Consider the following 16,959-nt stretch of genomic DNA (forward strand, 5'->3'; position numbering starts at 1 on the left):
GTTAGTTGCTGCTTGAAAGACAAGTTTACTCTTTCCTCTCAGCTTTGCTTTCATATTTTTCACACAATCATAAAACTCAGTTATGATTGGCAGCAATTCAACAGCAACAATTTCAACTTCTTATTGCATTGAGTAACAAGTTAAGTTGTTCAGCATGAATTCAAACAGCATTGCAGAAACCAAATGGAATAAAAAATATACTTTTTACCATGATTATGTTTTGTCCTTTACCTCTGTTCAGGCCCCGTCCTCTTACATAGTAACCTTTTCTAAATGCATCATCTGTACATCTATTCTTTGTCGTATCCTAATCCATATCCCAATTCACTGCTGGTGTGTGACGACCCAATTTTCTCTTGGGAACCCTTTTGAGCTTTCATTTGATCTTATATATAGTATGTGGGTGTCCGTCACATTCGCTGTCCTCTCATTCGTCCTAACAGCCCATGGAGAGACGAGGGGGGGCCGCTTCCAGAATGTGACAGAGTTGCGATTGGCCGGCCTGGATTTGACGGATGCTTCATCGCGCCTGTTGGTTCGCTATGTGCCCCACATGGCCAAGCTGGACCTCAGTCAGTGTGGCAACATCACAGACCAGACGGTTCACACCTTGACGTCCCCGATATCCCCACTGAGGGAGAGTCTAACACACATCAACCTAGCAGGTACACACACACACACATGCGTACACCCACACCCACACACCCACACACACACACACACACACACACACACACACACACACACACACACACACACACACACGTGTGAGATCCCCACTGAGGGAGTCTAACACACATCAATGTAGCAGGTACAAGCACACACAACAAACATTCACATTCTGACACACATACACCATATCCCCAATAAATCAGAGTAACACACATCAACCTAACAGGTACACATACACAAACACACACATGCAATATCCTCACTGAACGACAGTCTAAGACACATCAACTTAAGAAGTACATACACACATAAATACATCCTCTCTCTCTCTTGCACACACACACACACACACACACACACACACACACACACAGAGTATCCCCACTGAGAGCGAGACCAAGTATATCAAACAGGTCCATACAAAAACACACGCACACACGAGCACTAAAGGGTCAGTTGTCTGTGGAAGACCGGGCTACTATACAGCCAATATTGTGTCTTGGTCTTTACATGTATGTTTCCGTGCACGTTTCTGTTTTTCTTTAAACTGATCTGTATTTCTGTCTGTGTGTCTCCTTCCCAGGCTGTGTGAAGGTAACAGAGCAGTGCTTGCCGTGGCTGCGTCGCTGCGCCTCCCTGCAGACGGTGGACCTGCGCTCTTGTTCCCTCCTCTCCTCAGAGAGTGGACAGCTCCTCTCCTTCCCTCCCCATCCGGCCTCTTCCGCAGCCACCTCCTCCACGACCTCTTCTTCCATTTCCTCCTTCTCCTCCTCCTCCTCTTCTGCCACCACAACGGTCGCCTCCTCCTCCTCCTCCTCCTCCTGCCCCACCGAAAACAGAACGCTGCTAAAGAACAGCTAAGGCGCCCTTGTGTGATGTCTTCGCTCTTGATGTCATCAGACACCCTTCCAACCCTGCCCCCTCGAAAATGGACGCACCAGCTGAAGGCCTCAAACCCTGCTTCCCTGCCTCACCCTGCCTAGAAACTCCCCATCCGACCCCAACAACCCATAAGTTACACTAAAGAGAGGGTGGAAGTGGGAAGCCAGGTGATGGAGGGAAGGAAAGAGAAATCAAGAGAGAGGGAAGAAAGGAAGGAAGAGAGTCTGTATACAAACTGTGACAACATTTCTCTTGACTTTTGGAAAAAAAATGTTCCATTATTTGCAAGAACAATGTGTGGACAATGACCACAGAGGAGGGACACGATGAGCAGCAGGTGGACTTACTTTGGGAAAGCGAAATTGGAGGAAAGAATTTAAAAAAAGAAAACCTTGAGCATGTATATATTTGTTCTCTGTACAATTTGGGTGCGTGTATATATCTGTAGTTAACTGTAAATGACCCTTCCTTGACCTTTGATCCTGCCCCTTCCCACTTCCCTCCCTCCACCCAACCAATCACCACTGCAAGCCATCCACCTGCTAAACCAATAGCTGCAAACCTTGGATCTAGGAAGAGCAGTATTTCATATATTTCCTATTACTTTTCTGGGAACAAAATGTATTGTACAGTAGCCTAAGTGCAAGCTCCGTCCAATTAGCACTCCATGGTTGGAATGGTGACTTCACCCCCTGCTACCTTTAGACACTCCTCTCGGCTCACATTTACAGGTTTCTACTTAACGGTTATGGTTTGAACTTGAGCAAAGAGGCAAAGCTCTGGTCAGTGTTCGGAGAGCTAGTTAAGCTTTGGTGCAAAATTCTTCACCTTGATAATCACTCCTTTTGATATGCCCTCTTGAAGGTTAGAATACATATGAGGATAAAAGTAAGATTGGGAACTGTAAACTATATAACAATAGTGAAATACCCCTTCACATTCAAACCAGAAGCTCCAGGCAGGCTCAGACATAGGATGCTGAAATTCCCAGTATATGAGTGTATTTGTTGCGGGGTTTGGGTAGGGTTGTGCACAATACTCGGTGGAAAATATTGTGTGAAAAAAAATATCAGTTTTAATGGCCCAAACAGGAAAAGCATTTTGCACTGGTGCAGTGTGAAGAAATGTGCTGAAATTATAAGAGAGCTCACAAAAGAACAAGTATTATACTCTAATGATATCCAATCCAAAACTAAGACTGGATGCTTAATGGGAAAGATGAGATGGTGAAACCGAAAAACTGATATCTGCTCACCAGTTAAAGGCTCAGGGGTGTATTGAGCAGTGTTTTCCACCTAGAAACCAGTTAGCTGGTGTTTTGGGTATCTTTTGTCTGTTTTAAAATGGGAAAAGAATGCAATAACAAGGGATAACTAGCAAATGCTGGTTGCGGGTTGTCACTGTTAACGTGCTGTAAATATTTTGAATCAGACTAGTATTTCTGCAGAGTGGGAATAACAGCTTGCTCCCCAGACATACACTGGGTGAAATTTTGGCTCATAAGGTAATGAATGAATATTATTGTGCTCTTCTTTGTGCCAGAAATCACATACAGCAGGTAACAACCATTTTTGTTTTGTTATTGTTTTGTTTTGTTTTTTTGGAGTCCATTACCACCCAGTCAGTACATTTAGAAAAGATGGTAACAAAAAAGCTAATGTCCCACACTTGTAATAGGATACTACTGTTAGAATTGGCAGGTATTTTTGTCACTGGGTTTGATTTTGGTATCAAGATGTCCCTGGTTTTAGATGGCATTGTATGTGGACAACTTTTGAAATGATGGTAGTGGACAGTATTCTCCTAGTCGGAATGGCAATTGGCTCAAAAACTATGTAAATAATATTGTGGGAATTATGGAACTTAAATGTAGTGGGGGAAAAAACATACTATTGGGTTTAGTTACTTGCCAAAATTACCTATCAGATATTCCCCTTATGTGGTACATACAGACAGCCCTGGTCGCCTTGATGCAAAACTATAACCGTGCACTCATGCCATTATAAAACTTGTCAACGATTCGGATAGAGGAAGCCAAGTCATTTGCTGCTACCAGAAAAAACATTACCAACATAAAAACAGCTGTCGCCTCACTGAATTCACTTACTGAATTTTCAGACGACATCACCCATCAATTACATTAATTATGCCCGTCGATTACTAGAAATACTAAAGGTCCCGCTTTTTGCTGCAGGCAACAAGCATGTTGATAATGCTTACTAGCAGTGTGTATGCAGAGCCAAAGTTTTGCTCTCCCCCGAATTGGCTGACCAGTTCAACACCCCCCCCTCCCCACCACCACACACACACTACTGTCGCTAGCTATCTGCCCTAACAGGGAGCGTAATGAATGTACCTACTGGACCACTCCCCCATGCTCATCCACTAAAGGAGATTGGGTTGGAGTTTGTGTGTGTGTGTGTGTGTGTGTGTGTGTGTGTGTGTGTGTGTGTGTGTGTGTGTGTGTGTGTGTGTGTGTGTGTGTTTGAGAACAACAGAAAAAGGTGTAAATTTTAACGAAATGCGAGTACTATGGATAGGGAAAAAAGAGAGAACGGAAGACATGGAGCTGCCCACGTACTTGTCTTTCAGACCACTAAGCTTTCTGTCTGCAGTGAAATGGAGGCCCTTCAGCCTTAGGGGATGCTCCATAACAAATTGTATATGTATAAACCAAATGAAAGAAGGTTATTTAACATTCAGATGTTTACCCCACCACCAAGGCTCAGTTAAGAGAAAGTAAGAGGTTGACCCAGCCCCATCCAGCCTCCGAACCTGCCTCCTCTCTTCCAGCTTCACCATGTGCCATTCATTTCTTTAATCTCTCATTCCATCTTTTTCTCTCTCTCTCTCACCCATGCTCCACTTTTCTATATACAAATGTGCCGTCAGATATCCCTCTTTATGTCTCCCACGCCTGCTAATCTGAGTTATAGTGAACAAAAGCCCAGCTACACTTTGTGTCCATGATCCTCAGCACCACGTTGTTGTGACGGCCCGAGTGCAGTTTTCCTAAATACAGAGAAACCATATGACCATCAACTGAAGCTCTGTTTGGTTGTGCTTGAGTCTTCGTCGGGTTTTCCATCTCCTCCTTTGTCAAAAAGCACGGGCCGAAGACAGAAGAGCTTTAAAGAGTTCATCTTTGTCAGTCCACCAGCGGGTTCTTAGGTTGCCACCTCGCATTTAAAGGAGCCAGTTGAGGTGGTTCGGGCATGTGATTAGGATCCCTCCTGGGCGCCTTCCATTAGAGGTTTTCCAGGCACGTCCAACTGGGAGGAGATCCCGGGGTAGACCCAGAACTCGCTGGAGGGACTACATGTCCAGTCTGGCCTGGGAATGCCTTGGGATCCCCCAGGAGGAGCTTGAGGGCGTTGCTGGGGAGAGGGATGTCTGGAGTATCCTACTTAGCTTGCTGCCACTGCGACCCGACCCCGGCGAAGTGGCTGATGATGAGATGAGATCTTTCTCAGGTTGATGGGTCTGCCTCAGCTATGGCATATTTGACCCTGAATATCTGTAAGGTATTGCTGGTTTGAATCCCTAAAAGTCCACACCTTCTGCTTTTTACTGTTTATTTAAAACAGGGCTTTGACTTGGTTCTCCATTCATTAATCCATCCTCGCCTGTCTACTCCGCCATCTTTTTCTTGCCCACCTCACCCTTTACCCCTCCCTGCTAGTCCCACCCTCATCTTCAGTACCCATTGGGTCCCCAACAGTATTGGGTCGCATTATCATATCTGATCATCATGTGATCAGATATGATGAGAAGGGAGGTAAACGACCATTGCTCTGCTCCCAACCACATATGTCATGCCTCAAATCGGCTGAGGGGTGTTGTGTGTTTTTGACTCAAGGAACAGTATTTAGTCCTCTGCTCTTGTGTTAGCGTAACATGGTTGAATCCAGTCAGCGCAGAACCAGTCCAGGGATAGATAAGTGCCACAGAACCCCACCAGTGCTCAGAACTTTGTGGGTCGTGTGTTGACTTTGGTTGGCGTCAAATTCATTTTCAAACCAACAGGACAACAATTGTTTAGGTGTGCACAGGCAGCCCCTTGAAGCAGTGTTGTACAGAATGCGGTCAGACTCACAACCAGATATTTCTAAAACCACATGGGAGGATTAATGTTTGAAAGTGCTCAGCTTGGGAGGCTTCTTTTCACGTAGACTATGTCAACCCTTAAGAAATTATGCAACCATAGTAGTGGGGCTAGGAGGGAAGTCAACACCAACCACCAGCCACTAAGTGGAACGTTTGCTAAGTGTTTCCTCACTATCAGCCTCTGCCACGGGTAGACCACATTTAGCGGTTTCTTTCTGCTCGATAGTCCATTTTGGTTATTAGAATTAAATAATGCTGAAGGATTTTGGTATTTTACCACCCACTGTAGCTGGTGGACAAAAAAAAAGGTGTTAATTTCCCTGTTCTGCTCAAGTATCTCCTCCCACAAAGCTAGCATGTCTCCATCTGAGAGACAGCCTGCAGGCTGCTGCCCTTCAGACTCGCTGTGAACAGTTTTATGTGTGGCTAGCACTGCCCCGAAGCGTCTCACAGGGATGTGTGTGTGCGCGCGTGCATGTGTTTGGACTGACAGCGCTTGTTATGTTGGACATTGAGCCTCAGTGTCTTCAACAGTCGCCTCAATATTCACAGTACCCCTCCCTCCTCCTCCTCTCTCCCCCTCTTTATGTTTCACTTCCCCTTGGTATCCCTTCATCAGTCAGTCAGCCCTCTTTCATTCCCGCTTTGGTCCGCTATCAGCCTGCGTTAGTGCTGATGGCGCCAATCAGGGTTTTTTTCTTTCTTTTTTTGATCCCAGCCAGTTTTCAGGAAGTAATTTATTATGGTTTCTCAGGATTTTTTTTTTTTTTGGTGGGGTGTGAGGGGCTCTTGAATAGTTTTTAAGATTCAAGTGTTTTTCCTATGTAACGTAACACTCCCATTGATTTCTTATTAAGGCATTTGTCCTGCTTTTCGCTGAAAACCAACGTGCTTGGCTGAAGGCCCTCAAAGACTCCTTCAACCTTCGAGAGTTGTTGCAGTTTTTCAAGACCACATTTTATCGGTTTGGACATAACTCCTCCTGTCCAATTTAATGGATATACTCTAGTTTTCTACAGCTTTTTTTTTTTTTAATTCTCTGGTTTTAATTATTGGTCAGATCACATTCCCCCCATGCGTAACATCCTTTCTCTCTCTGTCAATACGCCAATCAAAAGATCAGGGCTAGGCCAGCCTATCCTTAATGAAAGTGACCATTGGCCTTATCCTGAATTTCATCATGCAGTCACTGATCAAAATGATTGGAAAACAATATATTACACAAATGGAATTCAATCCATCAGCGAGTATCATTCTGCTCATTCTGACATTAAGAAAGCTTTCTCATAAATCACAGCTTGGGCCTGGTCCCATTGCTATAACTTTTTTTTCTTGAACAAGAAACTTCACCAAATGAGGCTCAGATTTCTGTCACGTGGTGAACAAACAAGGTAAACCGGTGCTGACGGTACAAATCAAGGCAGATTTCTAATTACGTGTAAATTCACTTCCCTTATACCACCCAAGTCTGACCCATTTCATTTATTTTTACCTGTAGAATCTGTTGCAGTAGCAAAGCACCGAAACTTGCTGCCTATCCTGCAAGGCAGTAGCACTGACTGATGTTGGGGGGGGGGTTGTTGGGGGGGGGGGGTAATCGGTATCAAGGAAAGGAGATGCTGATTCATATCATTGTACTGTTGTATTCTCAAGTGAACACGACCAAGACAAATCGTACGATGGCCAAATCGAAACCTGACGGGGAATTTCAGATGAGCAAAATCAAAAGGCAAAAAACGTTTTTTTCTTGACATATAAAATGTTTGCTTTGTAACAGTTCAGCAGATTAGCTGTCCTGTTTTGTGTCAGCCAGCTGAATCTCCAGACCCTACTTTTGGACATTAGATAAAAACTAGCTGTTGTTGAACTGCCATGAAGCTGCGCTGCTTGTTCCATGGGCCCTGCCATAGCAAATGTATCATGATGTTATAGCCCTGGTGCAGGGGCTGACGGACGGACTTGCCTAGCTTTTCCGTGTGCCAAAAACACACCAGATCAGTGTTTCAGTTAGTGAAACCATTAAGTCTGAATGGGTCCTTTTTCCCCCCCATTATTTTCATTGTTTTTGGATATTTTGTTGTAACTGTGACTGCACCATGGAGATCAGTGTCCTGAGCCTAGCATGTTGTTACCGACGCATATCAGCGAGTTTGAAACTGTCGACGACTGCTCATAGAATCAAGTCAATTCGAGTCAATTTTGTATTTGTATAGCCCATTATCACAAATTACAAATTTGCCTCAGTGGGCTTTATAGCAACACAACAACCTGTCCTTAGACCCTTGCATCGATCAATCAATCAACTTGACTTGTCTGTCTGCGGAGATCAAATCTGATTGGACAATAATCCTCAAATTGCAAAAAACTCTTATCCAATCACACGCCAAGACATCTTGCCTCCATTATGACTCTTATCTTAGTAAAACTGACACAACACAACAACCAAACCATGTCTATGCCTGTCTGTTTTATACCTGTAAGAATGCAATGGATCTTCTTCATCACCATCACCGTTGCCACCATCACCTCTTGCCAAAATTCCTGTTTGTTTGTTTGTTGTGAACAGGGGCATTCTATCCCATTTCTTATTTTCTGTTTTTATTCTTGTTTTACCTTTTTTGCTCATTGTTTTATACTTTGTCCATTGACTATTCTGTTGTGTTGATCAAAAAATGAGTAAGAAGTTGGAGCAATGAGGAAAAAGAGAAAAAGACCAACTCAAGGCAGCTACTTAATGAGTGACTACTGTAAAATGACTAACTAAATAAAGACAATGGGGTTGTTTTTACAGTAGCTGTTCCTGACTGCTCATTTTCCAACTGAACAAGGACATGGTAACATTCAGATTTTATTTGCAGATTGATAAAAACAAAATCTAAAATTGCTTGACACTAGAAAATGATAAGCACAATCTTCAGTTGTGAATAATAAAACAAGCAAATCAAACAGGAACTAAAGATATGAAAACTAACTAGTGAATCATACAACTTAATCAGGTGGTTGAATCATTGGGAGGGTAAATATAGAGATGACCCCACACCTGGCTGGTGTAGGGTCATCATCATAGCTATTACTGAATCATTTATCCAGACTGGTTTAAAATGCAGTACTGTATTATACTGGGCTTAAATTCCTGAATTGCAGGTAAAACACTGCAGAATAATATGTTGATACAGAGGGCATGTTCCAAAGATCCAAACATTTATTTTTCCTTTATGACCCCAAAACTGAAATGTATCCCACCATGACACCTCCTTCCTTCATTGTTCTTATATCATAGGAAACAGAGGAAGTCTCTATGGTCTTCCTTTAACATAAAACAATGAAACGTGTTCGAAGTCGGCACTGATGGCTACCTATTCCTTTCAAACCTCATGAGCACGCCTATCAGGCTGTTGTTAAGGTCAGGACATCGTTAAGTGACACTCCTTCATGTGACATGCTGGAGTCAAAGACAACTTGGAACTTATCCAGCTTTCTGGGATGACACACACCGAACATGGGCAGATACCAGCACTCTTGATCTTGTTGCAGGGGTGGTGGGACCTCCGTATGTCCTCTGTTGAGCATGTTCTCCATGAACTCTAGGAAACAGGTCTTCATCTGAGGTCGTTTTTCCAGTGTGCGCCAGAGTGACACAAGACGGTCGTATGCTTGCTTTCTATTGTTAGGCAGCCGGGGTCTTGGTGACTGGAAAGGTAAGGGTCCAACCCAACTGTTGGTGCTGTCCTGGTGGAACTTAGCCTCCATGATCTGAAGAAACCTCATGTCTGCCATTGATGGTACAAGTTTGTGATCAGCAGTATGAAGATGGTTTGACCCACGCTGTCTCCAACAAGCGTCGTTGAGCTCTATGTGGAGATTAGCACTGGATGATGTTGGTGCTTAGGTGCTTGGCTAAACACCTCCTTCACTTTAATTTGACAATTGCACAGCTGCAGATGACTTGCACGGCCGTTCTCTAGGAGGTATGTTTTGTAGCTGCTCACATGTAGTGGTTTGTGGGCATTTCCAAGGCATACATCACCGATGACAACCCACCCCAGATTTAGCCTTTGAGTGAACGGTGCACTGTTTGAACCACTAATCTGCTTGTGTATCCTCAGGACATCTCTGCCCAGTAGAGTATGTCACCGTCCAGATCGAGGAGTGGTATTTCGTCGGTGATGTGCTTCAAGTGAGTATGATGGTGGGCTGCATCTGGGTTAGGTATCTCCGAGCGGTTGTTAGGGATTTGGTTGCACTCGAGGAGTGCAGGTAGAGGAAAATGTAGCTTCTTGTCTGCTGACTCCACAGTGGAACCACAAGCTCTTCTCCCCGCAGTCTCTTTAAGTCAAGCACATGTCTTGAGCGAGTATGGGTAGGAACACCCTAAGATTTTGAAGACATTGAAGAACTTGGAGCGGTTGCTCTGCTCATCTAGTATTGCGTACATTTTCTTGGACTCCTCTGTGCATCCGGTTAGATACACGCTGACGAGACATACATCATATGTACAAAAGTATTGGGACACTTGGCTATTACACCTACAGGAGCTTTCATGACATCCCATTCTAAATCCATAGGCATTAATATGGAGTTGGTCCCTCCCTTTGCGTCTGTAACAGCTTCCACTCTTCTGGGAAGGCTTTCCACAAGATTTTGGAGTGTGTCTGTGGGAATTTTTGCCCATTCATCCAGAGGAGCATTTGTGAGGTCAGGCACTGATGTTTGACGAGAAGACCTGGCTCACAATCTCCATTCTAGTTCATCCCAAAGGTGTTCAATGGGGTTGCAGTCAGGGCTCTGTGCGGGACAGTCAAGTTCTTCCACACCAAACTCACCCAACCATGTCTTAATGGACCTTGCTTTGTGCGCTGGGGCACAGTCATGCTAGAACAGAAAAGGGCCCTCCCCAAACTGTTACCACAAAGTTGGAAGCATAGAATTGTCCAAAATGTCTTGGTATGCTGAAGCATTAAAATTTCCCTTCCCTGGAACCAAGGGGCCTAGCCCAACCCCCAAAAACAACCCCATACCATTATCCCTCCTCCGCCAAACTTTACAGTTGGCACAATGCAGTCAGGCTACCAGACAGACAAGCGTGATTCGTCACTCCATAGAACACGTTTCCACTGCTCCAGCGTCCAGTGGCCACGTGCTTTACACCACTCCATCCGACGTTTGGCATTGTGCTTAGTGATGTAAGGCTTGCAGGCAGCTTCTCGGCCATGGAAACCCATTCCATGAGGCTCCCGGCACAGAGTTTTTGTGCTGATGTTAATGCCAAAGGAAGTTTGGAACTCTGCAGTTATTGAGTCAACAGAGCGTTGGCGACTTTTACGCACTATGCGCCTCAACACTCGTTCACCCCACTGTGTGACTTTATGTGGTCTGCCACTTCGTGGCTGAGTTGCTGTTGTTCCTAAATGCTTCCACTTTTCAATAATACAACTTCAGTTGACCGTGGAATAGCTAGCAGGGAAGAAATTTCATGAACTGACTTATTGCAAAGGTGGCATCCTATGACAGTATCATGCTTGACTTCACTGAGCTCTTCAGAACGACCCATTCTTTCACAAATGTTTGTAAATGCAGACTGCATGGCTAGCTGCTTAATTCTATGCACCTGTGGCAATGGGTCTGAATTAAACACCTGAATTCAATGATTAAGAGGTGTATCCCAATACTTTTGTACATGTAGTGTATCTTGGAGCATGCTCTCGCGCTCAGTCCTTCACCACACACTTGTGTGCACCTTGAAGTGACCTCCTGGGCATCTGCTTTGTCCTCCTCCCCGCCATGCTCCAAAGCGGGAGGGGACGACTTAGATTTCCAGGTAGCTGGTCCTGGGTGAAGCGCTGTCATATGGCTGCTGCTCTCGCATTCCATGCATTTAATCTCAGCTAAGCAGTTCCTGGCGAGATGCTCAGTGGAGGAGCAACATCGGAAGCAAATCGAGTGTTCTTTTAAGAGCTGTTTGCGCTCTTCTAAACTCTTTTTCCTAAAGCCTTGACATTTCTTCTGAGGATGAGGTTTTTTATGTATGGGGCAGTGTTTGTTTGGCTCTGTTGATTTCTTATCTTCTCTATTCTCAGGTTTGTCTATTGAAGAAACGTGTGTCTTATATATATAGATATACAGGTATCTTCACAGGCCTCTCCAACTTATTCTTTCTCTCTGTTGAACCTAGCATAAAGAGGTTAAAGCTGGGATCTGTGCGGGCCTTTGCCTCTGTCTGAATGAAGCCTGCAAACACGGAGAAAAGAGGAAAACTGACATAATGTTCATGCTTATATTTTGACCCAATGTGTATCCACGTTTCTTGAATGTTATGTGGGAGCTTCTCAATAATTGGATTAACCCTTCTGGAGGTGTCCAAGTATGACAGGCCTGGGAGATAGCCATCTTGCGTCACGGCTTCCAGCTCTGACAGCAGGTCTGCTAGATCCCACAGCCTTCATGGATCTTTCACTATAACCTTAGCAGAGCTTTCCAGCTTGCTGAAGAGAGCCTGTTCGACAACCTCAGGTGAGCCATATGTTTTATCGAGCCGCTCCCATGCCATCCTCAGTCCAGTAGGTGGATGTTTGATGTTAACTGCTTTGATTCTTCTTACCTGTTCTGCCGACTCTTTTCCTGGATACTTATCCAAAGGAGTTAAATCAAGTGCAACTGGACTTGGTATATATCCGTGAAGACGTTTCGCCTCTCATCCAAAAGGCTTCCTCAGTTCGTCTACAGAACAAGTTTCACTTTCTCGAAAAGTGTTTCGCTAAGGTGAAATGAAATTATTAATTACTTCATTTTTTGGGGGGGGGTTCGCCCGTTCGCCCCTTTTTCTCCCCAATTGTATCCCGCCAATTGCCCCACTCTTCCAAGCCGTCCCGGTCGTTGCTCCCGCTTTGCCAATCCGGGAGGGCTGCAGACTACCACATGCCTGCTCTGATACATGTGGAGTCGCCAGCCGCTTCTTTTCACCTGACAGTGAGGAGTTTAGTCAGGGGGCCAGGTGGACGTAGCACGTGGGAAGATCACACTATTTCCCCCCCAGTTCCCCCTTCCCCCCGAACAGGTGTCCCGACCGACCAGAGGAGGCGCTAGTACAGCTAGTACATACCCACATCCGGCTTCCCACCCGCAGACACAGCCAATTGTGTCTGTAGGGGCGCCCAACCAAGCCAGAGGTAACACGGGGATTCGAACCGCCGATCCCCGTGTTGGTAGGCAATGGAATAGACCGCCACGCCACCCGAGCTCCCTGAAATTACATCTTGATAGAACAAAGGTAAACACAGACTACATTAGCAATTCGTTAAAAAAAAAGGATTGAGCTATGCAGTGTGTTTAACCATCGAGTTTTAGATGCCATGTAAGTGTTTGTGTTACCTTTTGTGCTTGGCATCAGGCAAAGTTATGGATGAACCTCTTCATTAACATCCAGCCCCAAATTTTGATGACAGAGTGAACATGAACTGCCCCAAATGTCTGATGTTTTCTCCCTCCCCTCCATTACTTCATTATTTCCCTCATCTCCTCCATGTTAGTGAGCATCCACTGATGTGTTTGCTATCAGAAGTAGAAATATTCTAAGAATTAAGCGCAACCAATGTGTGGGAATTCGTCCTGGTGACATTGTTGTGGAATTGCATCAAGTTGCCATGGATAGATAGATACCCACCCTCAGTTATCCATTATTAAAACAGAACAGATGAGACAACAAGAGATTGAAGTTAAATAAGTTATATTGAGTTGGCTGCAAATACTGTACATCACAACAATGTGGCAAAAGACAGACCAACTTAGGAACCCACCACGCAGCGGAAACCAGTAAGGTAATAAAAAGTCGCTATATCTTCTTAACTATTATTAGAGAGGACAGGGAAGAGAGACCTGAATATTGGGAGGGGGAGGAGAGGGAGAGATGTAGCTCAGGATCCTGTACCAGATATGAACCCAGGACACTGCAGTCATGCATGACCCCACATGGTACATGTCCATCTGGTTTATCTGTCCACCAGGATGCCTCACTGAGATTTCACAGTATCACGGCCAATGAAAATGACCAGGAGGTTCTTTACCCCACTTTGCAAAAGGGAGAGGAGAAGAAGATTATGTCTGGATGACAGCAATGTTCTCAACCAACTGGCTGGCTGGGGCTAATAGCAGCCAATTGCCATTCTTGACCAATCGGAAGAGGTCTGTAGCCATGTTTACCCTACACTAGACTGGGAGAGCGTGGCTAGATCAAACATATAAATTCAAATTCAAATTCATTTTTTCTTGACAAGATGCTCATCATATAGACCAAAGGACATAAACACAGTTTAAACTGGGGAAAATATAACATTAAATTTTAAAAAAAATCTACAATGGATAGTGTAGATCAGTGACTGTGTCGTTGATGATGCTTATTGACCCACTGCAGACACCGTACTGAGGAACACTCAGTAATACAGGTTACCGGGCGAGGGCCCGCGAAGCGATGGTGCTGGATGCCAGCTACACGTGTGTCGTTTTATTGCATCCTCGTCGTGTTGGTTAATAAACCAGGTTATGAATACTAACCCTGCGTCATTCATGAGAACACGAAACATGGTGTCAAAAGCGGAAGATTCTGGAACTTTCACGCACACTTTTTCGGCCGATACTGTTTATTTTTTTGTAGCGAGGACAACGGAGCCACCTAGCCAACGGAGCTAATCAGCGAACATGGCGGATGGATTTCGGCGGCCCGACCCTCTCGTCTTTGATGGTAACATCAGTGAAAACTGGCGGATCTTCGAACAGGAATATGACATTTTCGTCGCGGCGGCACACTGACAAGCCAGCCCGCACCCGTGCATACATTCTCCTCAATTTAGCAGGACCAGAGGCCTTTGAACGCGAACGCGAGTCTTTTGTGTATGCAGCAGAAGTGAGAGCACCCGGCGAGGGAGGACAAGTCCTCGTTCCCGCTGAATACAAGGAGGATCCCGAATGCCTGAAAAGAAAGTTTCATGAGATATTCAGCCCACGGTGAAAGACACAAGTTCAACACACGCAATCAGAGGGCTGGTGAGTCCATTGAATCATATGTCAGTGACTTGAGAATAAAAGTAAAAAGCTGCAACTTTGGAGATCTATGTGAAGAGCTCGTTCGGGACAGTTTTGTCTGTGGCATAAATAATGACAATCTGAGGAAAGTGCTATTAGTCCATGGGCCAGACGATATTTCGGTACACTCAAGGTGGCAAAACTTACTTATAATTTTTGAAAGGATCCATGTCTGTAGATGATATTTTGGTATGATAACCATTCCTGAGTGGCAGCTGTATCACAGTTATCAGCTCATGAAGTTAACCACCCCCTAAAGTAAATTGCATTTTAGACGCTGGTGCATATCCTGGTTTAGCCTCATGGTCAGGACATTTTTCAATGTTCTATAATATTGTCTTTGGTATCATTTTAAAGGGGACCTTCTTAGCTTTCATTCAAGCCCTGTTGTGGATATTTCTCACAAATATAGAGGTCACTTGAGCTCTTCAACCCGTCAATAACACACATCTTTCTGCAATGTTCGCCTAAACTATATACTTTCTTTTAGCCCTGTGGCATCTAGGAATATCAGGGACACAAAACACAAAAACTGGAATACTCACAGGACTGTAAAGATTCAGGAAATGTATAATATACCCATACTATTTCATTGTGTGAGGTGATTGTGAGCCTTAAATGAGAACTAAACCAAAGCCAGTTAGGTCACAAACTGGTCTCTATACATTTGTTTAAATACACAATCAAAATACATGATAAAAAGGAATACCATAGTGAGGTAATGAACTATTTTAATATTTTAAACAACATTGACATTTACATATACTTAGTCAATGATACATGTAATCCCATATCATTAGTGGGTATATGTAATGGTAATGGGTAGGGTAATGGGTATATGTGAATATGGTTACATTATTGTTATCAAGCTCTAGGTAACCAAGTCCAGAATCAACATCCTGTGCATCAATAGACTACTACCACAGTAATACCATCAGAATCATCACACTGTCATTCATCAAACTGCTCGTTTCTCTCATCATCTGACTCCCCAAGTTCAAAGTCCAGTTCTGGACCATCCTGCTGTTTTTGGTTACTGCAGGTCTGTAACCTGCACATGTCTATGCATGGAAGTCCATTTGACAGGCACACGCAGCTTGGCATTTTGCATGAATGCACACACTTGCATGTTAGCATTTCCAAGACCACATCTGGTGCAGGTGGGGAGCGCATCCAGTAAATGGCCAGCTTGCCTTCATCGTCTGTCCATCCATACTCAGTAGGGCTTGGCACCACAGGGTTAGCCTGCAGACAGCACTTCCATATTGCTGCCTGATAGTTGGCTCGTTGAACATGCATAAAGAGACAGTCTCTACATGGTGGCAGCTGGCTGGACTCAACCTCTCCCCTTTTGGTGCAGAAGAGCTGGTAACGCAGTTTGTTCACCTCAGCAGTGCTGCTATTAGCAACATACATCCGACAGGTGAACTGCTCAATTTTCTGGAACAGCTCATCACTCACATTCCATGTCTGTCCCAGTTGACTAAAAGTCTCTTGGCAGGAAGTGTGCTTTCTCACTATCTTCAGGGCATTCAGCTTCCCTCGACCAGCGAATGCACTGACAGTGTCGCAGCCTGTGAAGGCATGTAAGCCAATTAGGCTGTCACAGATGCTGTCTCCAAGTGAACTTGCCAGTTTGGTGATGTCGACAAACCGTGTGCGGTTCTGAGTCCCACACTTCTGGTAGATGGGACAGGTGATGTCCTTCTGGAAGCCAAGACAAAGCACCATGACATCAGTGTCCTCAGCTGTGATGATAACTGACTTTGAGCCCGCATTTGCTGCATGCAATGCATGCAGGAGCAGACGGGTGTCAGCTTCTTCATGTGTGGAGTGCAGTTCTGCTGCTTCCTCACACCCATCTTCTGTCAACTTGTAGCAGGTTTCCTCACAGGTCATGTACAACACCTTGCCATGCAGCATAGCTCTGTATCGTGGGAGTTTCCACTCTTCCACCAGAAACTTGATGAGACTGGTCTTGTTGGAGGAACTGCACAGAAATTTTCTCCACTGCTGGACGTGGTGTCCCCCTGCAAGATTCTTGTACTGGAGAGTGATGTCTCCACCCCGATTCAGTCGTTCAGCATCTTTGATCGAAGTCTGGTGATAGACATCAAAAACAACATCAATCCTCCCACTCTGTGCTCCCTCATGGAGGACCTGGGTCAAGGCTGACTCTGCCACCTGTGCAAAGGTTTTGTTGTTGCCATTCATTTTTTGGAC

General features: G+C 44.7%; 1 protein-coding gene across 1 annotated transcript in view; it reads left to right on the plus strand.

Annotated features, from left to right (window-relative positions):
- zgc:158376 (uncharacterized protein LOC100101643 homolog) overlaps positions 1-1,533 on the plus strand; it is a 36,000-nt gene extending 34,467 nt beyond the window's left edge. The window contains exons 10-12 of the mRNA XM_056288515.1: positions 444-665; positions 1,256-1,381; positions 1,502-1,533. Coding sequence (XP_056144490.1) covers positions 444-665; positions 1,256-1,381; positions 1,502-1,533 — 380 coding nt within the window. The remainder of the gene's footprint in view (positions 1-443; positions 666-1,255; positions 1,382-1,501) is intronic.
- The last annotated feature ends 15,426 nt before the right edge of the window (positions 1,534-16,959 follow it).

Source organism: Lampris incognitus, chromosome 10, assembly GCF_029633865.1.
Source record: "Lampris incognitus isolate fLamInc1 chromosome 10, fLamInc1.hap2, whole genome shotgun sequence".
Taxonomy (NCBI): Eukaryota; Metazoa; Chordata; class Actinopteri; order Lampriformes; family Lampridae; genus Lampris; species Lampris incognitus.